This window comes from Vitis riparia, chromosome 10, assembly GCF_004353265.1.
Source record: "Vitis riparia cultivar Riparia Gloire de Montpellier isolate 1030 chromosome 10, EGFV_Vit.rip_1.0, whole genome shotgun sequence".
NCBI lineage: Eukaryota > Viridiplantae > Streptophyta > Magnoliopsida > Vitales > Vitaceae > Vitis > Vitis riparia.
Window position 1 is genome coordinate 3,554,562 of NC_048440.1, and position 5,633 is coordinate 3,560,194.

General features: G+C 31.9%; 1 protein-coding gene across 1 annotated transcript; it reads right to left on the bottom strand.

Moving 5' to 3' along the window:
• Positions 1-311: 311 nt before the first annotated feature.
• LOC117923336 (probable leucine-rich repeat receptor-like protein kinase At1g35710) lies at positions 312-4,038 on the bottom strand. The gene is made up of 2 exons (XM_034841591.1): positions 1,866-4,038; positions 312-811 (listed from the first exon to the last, which is right to left on the bottom strand). The coding sequence occupies exons 1-2, from the start codon at positions 3,997-3,999 to the stop codon at positions 456-458; spliced, it is 2,490 nt and encodes an 829-aa protein (XP_034697482.1). The 5' UTR covers positions 4,000-4,038; the 3' UTR covers positions 312-455.
• Positions 4,039-5,633: the final 1,595 nt, after the last annotated feature.

Here is a 5,633-nt window from a genome sequence, read left to right on the forward strand (position 1 = left end):
TATGTAAAGAGGATATATAAAGAGACTGGGTCAATAAATTATCTTATTGAATATTTGATTGAACATGATATATGGTAATTAATGGATGAGATCATTTACCTTATCCCAAAGCTAACCAATCCTAGGATAAGATATGTTATCTCATCTCTTATCTCATCCAATATTATGTATATCAAGTCAACTAAATATTGTCTTACTTTAGTAAGTAATACAATTGACATGCAGGGGATGTGGACAACTATTACTTTAAGAAGAAATATAGAAGTGATATAAACTATTAATAAGTATGATATGGGTAATCCTCTGAGTGATTCAATTTAACATCCACCCATCTAAATATATTAATAGATCATCTTGGCTTATGAAAATTACAAAGTTGAAACAAAATTTGGAGCACAACTAGTAATATGAAAACAAATCAAAATTGGTATCATCACTGCATGCTAGTTACCTAATTATATTTCTAGAGCATTCAATTGCCAAAGTGAAATCCTATGAAAAGGGCCAAGAAATGGTGATTGAGTAAGAAGCTTTGATGAGATGTGTTGCATTGTTGGACGAGATCTCAGATTAGAATGTATGCATTTGAGTGCCAACCAAACCACAAGAACTACATCTCTAGCAACTTGTTGATCTTGAGGAGATGGGAGACGTGAATCTAATATATCAGTGAGCATTATGTTTTGAGTTGATGAGAAAGACAATAAGGTGAAAAGTTCTCCTGGATGCTTTCCCATCATTGTCTCAAGCGCCACCACTCCAAAGCTGTAAACATCACATTTTTCCGTCACAACCATAGTGTAGGCAAGCTCTGTTAAGAATCAAAACAAGAAAAAAATATTACACAATTGAGAAAGAAACATTCATTTAGTTTTCTCATATTATCCATACTTATAAAATGTTGAGAATATTTCATAGCATTGCATTGACATTTGGCTACATTTTATTTCTAAATTATGATGAAATTATGTTAATTTTTACAACTTATATGAAACCTTCGAAAAACCATTCTAAGGAGATTTTAAAAATATTTGGGACTTACTAGGAAAATGAAGACAACTATTTAGAAAATGCTTGAGAGAACATTGGTAAGTATTTTGTATATAAAGTTCTCTTACTCTCAAATATCTCAAACCATTTTTTACAACATTTTTTAAATAACCATTAAGAATTTCCTTTCTTTTTTTTTTTTTTTTTTTGGAACTTTAGACGAAATAATTAAAAAATATATATTAAAGATATTTCAAATTCTATGAAGGCCCTTTGGGCCCATAACAAATAATATCTACATAGTAAGGAGTGGGTCATTACAAATTGTATTAGAGTTAATCTATAACCATTATGTGGAAGTTTATTTGGCTCTACAATCTCATGGAACATAAATAGGATGTTGTGTTTGCATAAAGGATGAGTGTGATATCCCACTATAGATTTGAAACAAAAAGTTCTGACATTAAATATGAATGAGTTTCCCTTAACCTTATAGACAATTTTTAAATTCATGTGGGCTTCTTGGACCCAAAGTGAAGAATATCTATATAGTTGGGAGCTATTAGTTAGTTTGCATGAAAAATATAATGAAAAATAATATATTAAAGATTTAGAAGAATTTATTCACTTTCAAGCTCTTCATAATTTTGAAATAAGTAATAATAGTAGAAAAAGTTTGGTTTCGCTAGTAATAATATTTCCTTTCCTTTCATCCAACATAATTTGTGACTTATATGAAGTATATAATAAGAAGTATAAAAGTACTAAATACTTCGAATCTCAAAGATACCAAACTTATTAAAACGAAAACAACCAAAAGTTCAAAAGATATATCGAAAGAGTAAAAGCTGAAAGAAAAACTGGTGTGTACTTGCCTGGTGCTATGTAACCATAAGTGCCTGCAAGAAGGGTTTGATTAGATGAATCAGGATGTAGCAGTCTAGCGGTGCCAAAATCTGATAGAAAAGCATCCAACTTGGAGTCCAAAAGAATATTATTGCTTGATATGTCCCTATGAATAATGGGCGGAGTACAATCATGATGCATGTAGCATACGGCATGGACTATGCTTTTAACCACATTCACCCTTTTAATCCAATCCAATTCCAAAGCTTCAACTTCATTACTCAATACACAATACAAGCTTCCTCTTCCCATGTAATTGTAAATAAAAAACATGCATCTTTTGTGTAGACAATAGCCTTGAAGTTTTACAATATTTCGATGGCGTATCTTTGATAATATTTGCACCTCATTTTGAAAACTTTTCAAGTATGTTGCCTCATCTCTTTCCCATCCATGTAGCTTTTTCAGGGCTACCACATTGCCTGTAGGCAATTGAGCCTTGTAAACACTGCCATAGCCTCCTGTACCTATGCAATATTTGATGTCAAAGTCTTCTGTTGCTTTAATGATATCTTCATAGGCAATCTTCCCATCATAGTTCCATACTGAAAATATATCTCCATTTTTTGTTGGTATTTCCTTGGTTTGAATTTTTCTTGTCTTCCGTGAAATTAGGAGAAACCCAAGGACCACAAAAAAAAGAAACAAGGTTGTAGACAAAGAAATAACAATGATGCGTGTGGTTTTGTATTCATCTTTGCAATGAGGCAAGCTTTTGATGTCACCACATAAACCTTTGTTATTGTCAAATGAACCTTGGGAAAATTTAGACTGCAATTCAAAGGGTATATGACCCTCTAAATCATTGTGTGATAAATCAAGTGATGGCTTTATGTGGTCATATATTAAAAGAGTAGGAATGGAACCAGAGAGTTTATTGTGGGAGAGATTCAAGTATGTTAAGCGCTTCAAGTTTTGGACTTGGGAAGGTATCTTTCCATGGATCAAGTTATCACTAAGGTCGAGTCTAGTTAGATTATTCAAATTTCCTATCGTAGAAGGGATGTGACCATTGATTCGATTTCCACTAATGTTGAACTCATTTAAATGAATGAGATAACCCAAAGATGAAGGAATAACACCAGTAAGATTGTTGTGATCCAACCTAAGATGGATTAGATTCTTCAGATTCCAAATTATAGGAGGGATAGAACCATTGATTTGATTATCACAAAGATGCAAATCTGTCAATTTGGTAAGATGACCAAATGACAAGGGGATGCCGCCTTGGATTTGATTGTTGAAGAGATGTAAATAAGTCAAATTGGTAAGATGACCCAAAGAGGGAGGAATAGTACCAATGAGAGAGTTATGACTAAAGCATAGTTGAACCAAATTCTTTAAATTCCCGATTTCAGAAGGGATGGAACCATTAATTCGATTGAAATTAAGGAATAAGTATTCTAGATTGCTTAAATTGGCAAGGGAGGAAGGGATGACACCAGAAAGAGAGTTAGAAACCAAATACAAATGAGTAAGATTCTTCAAATTCCCAATTTGGTATGGAATAGAACCATTGATTTCATTGATGCTAAGGTCTAAATATTTCAGATTCTTCAAATATCCAAGAGAGGAAGGGATGACACCAGAGAGCCCATAGTTAAAACTCAAATCCAAATGAATAAGATTCTTCAAATATCCAAGAGAGGAAGGGATGACACCAGAGAGATTGTTATAAGCCAAATCCAATTCCTCTAATAGAGTAAGGTTACCCAGTGAAACAGGTAGCTCACCATGAACATCACATTCAGATATACGGAGGTAAGTGAGTTTTGTAAGCATACCTATCTCATCTGGGATGCGACCATACATGGAAGAATGGCTAACGTTGAGATGGAGGAGGCTGGGAAATGAAGAAAACTTCAACTTGCTAAGCTCAACCATTTTACCATCGATATATGAATAGGTAATTCGAACGACATGTCCCTCCGTGTTGCAGGTGATGCCTTCCCATGTGCAGTGATGAGAAGTAGTGTTTTCCATGTACCACCACCAAGTGGAGTTGCGGAGAGCCTCGGCCTCAGCCTCCACCTGTGCCTCAGTTGTAGCAGCAGCAGCAGGTGGTGATGAGATCAAGAGCATGTTATATAATAACAATACCATTGAAACCACCAACGCCCTACAAGTAATGGAACACCACTCCATTTTTTCTTGTTTTCTATTAATATTGCTTTGCCCCAGTTTCAGCCTTTATTAACTCGTGTTTCTGCGGCTGCAACTCAAGCAAGTCAAAGAAGTCGGCTGCAACTCACTCAAGTCAAAGAAGTCGGCTAGAAATTAAGCGGAAATGAAGATAATTAATATTTTTGAAATTTTAAAATAAAAACTCAAACGATAATGATATTATAAAAAAAATAATATTCACAATTTTTTTAAAATTAATTTTAGGAAATAATAAAACCTCACCTGTATTTAGAAAATGATATAATATTTTCTAACTCTAAATATATGTATTATAAAAATATTAAAAATTTTAACGTTATGTCAATCATTGCAAAATAAATGTTTTATTTACCTTATTAATTTCAGTAATTCTAAAAAGGAAATCAAGACAAATTCTATTTTTTCAAGCATACCTACTTTACAGGTGTTGAGCAACCCTTTCTTCTTATCCAAGTCAACCAAGTCTTCGTGGGCTCATGTGGCTGGAAAGTAGGTGGATGAAGTATGAACAAAGCAAAAATGTATACCTAAAAAAATAAAAACCTGTAATAAGATGATTGGAAATTAGGTGGATGAAGTATGAACAGAGCAAAAATGTATACCTAAAAAATTAAAAACTTCTGAAAAGAAAATGGTAGAAATCTTGTAAATAGTTGACTTTTAGAAACTAAATCAAATTTTCATCTTGAAAAATTCCCACTTGAGTTTTACAACCACTTAACAACATTCCGTAGTATGATTTCACCAATAGTTATCATGTATTTATATATATATATATATATATAATCCGATTGAGTGGGAAATATAATTGAAAGTGAGACTTTACATGCGTTCTAAATTATATGCATTGCATAAAATACAAACTTTTCAACTCTTTTTAATTTTTTTTATTTTATAAATATTTTTTAATGTAATATGTAACTTGATCAATAAGAGAACAAAAAATGATGAAAGTCATATATATTAAAAAATAATAAAAATATAAAATAATTGAGGGGGAAATACAATTGAAAGTGAGAGTTTGCATGTGTTTCAATTATATGAATTACACAAAGTGCAAACATTTCAATTTTTTTTAAAATTTTTATTTATTATTTTAGAAATATTTTTTTAATGTAATATGCATGGTTTTAAAAATTAGATCAGACCATTGGTCACTGTTTCTGTCCGATTCGCACCTTTGACTTGGACAATTTTTGAATCGTCTTGAAACTGCTAGACTCGACGATCGGACTTGTGAACCGATTGACCCGACCGCTTTTGGACAAAAAGAACGGTTCAAAAAATATATATCAATCTCAAAACACCATCACCACGATGACGCCATTCTGACGGTCCTAACATCGACTCTTCCCATAAGTAATAATTCAATAATTCAATAGATTATTTTAAAGTTTTGATATAGAAATGTCAAAGTGACTAAATTTGTGGCTCTAAATTAATAATTTTGTGAATTTTAAATTTGGTTATTAAATAAGTTAAAAAAAATCTTGATATTTAAATTGATTATCTTTAAAGAGAAAAACTTTAAAATATCCATTATATACATATAAATCTGTTATTGAATGAAAATA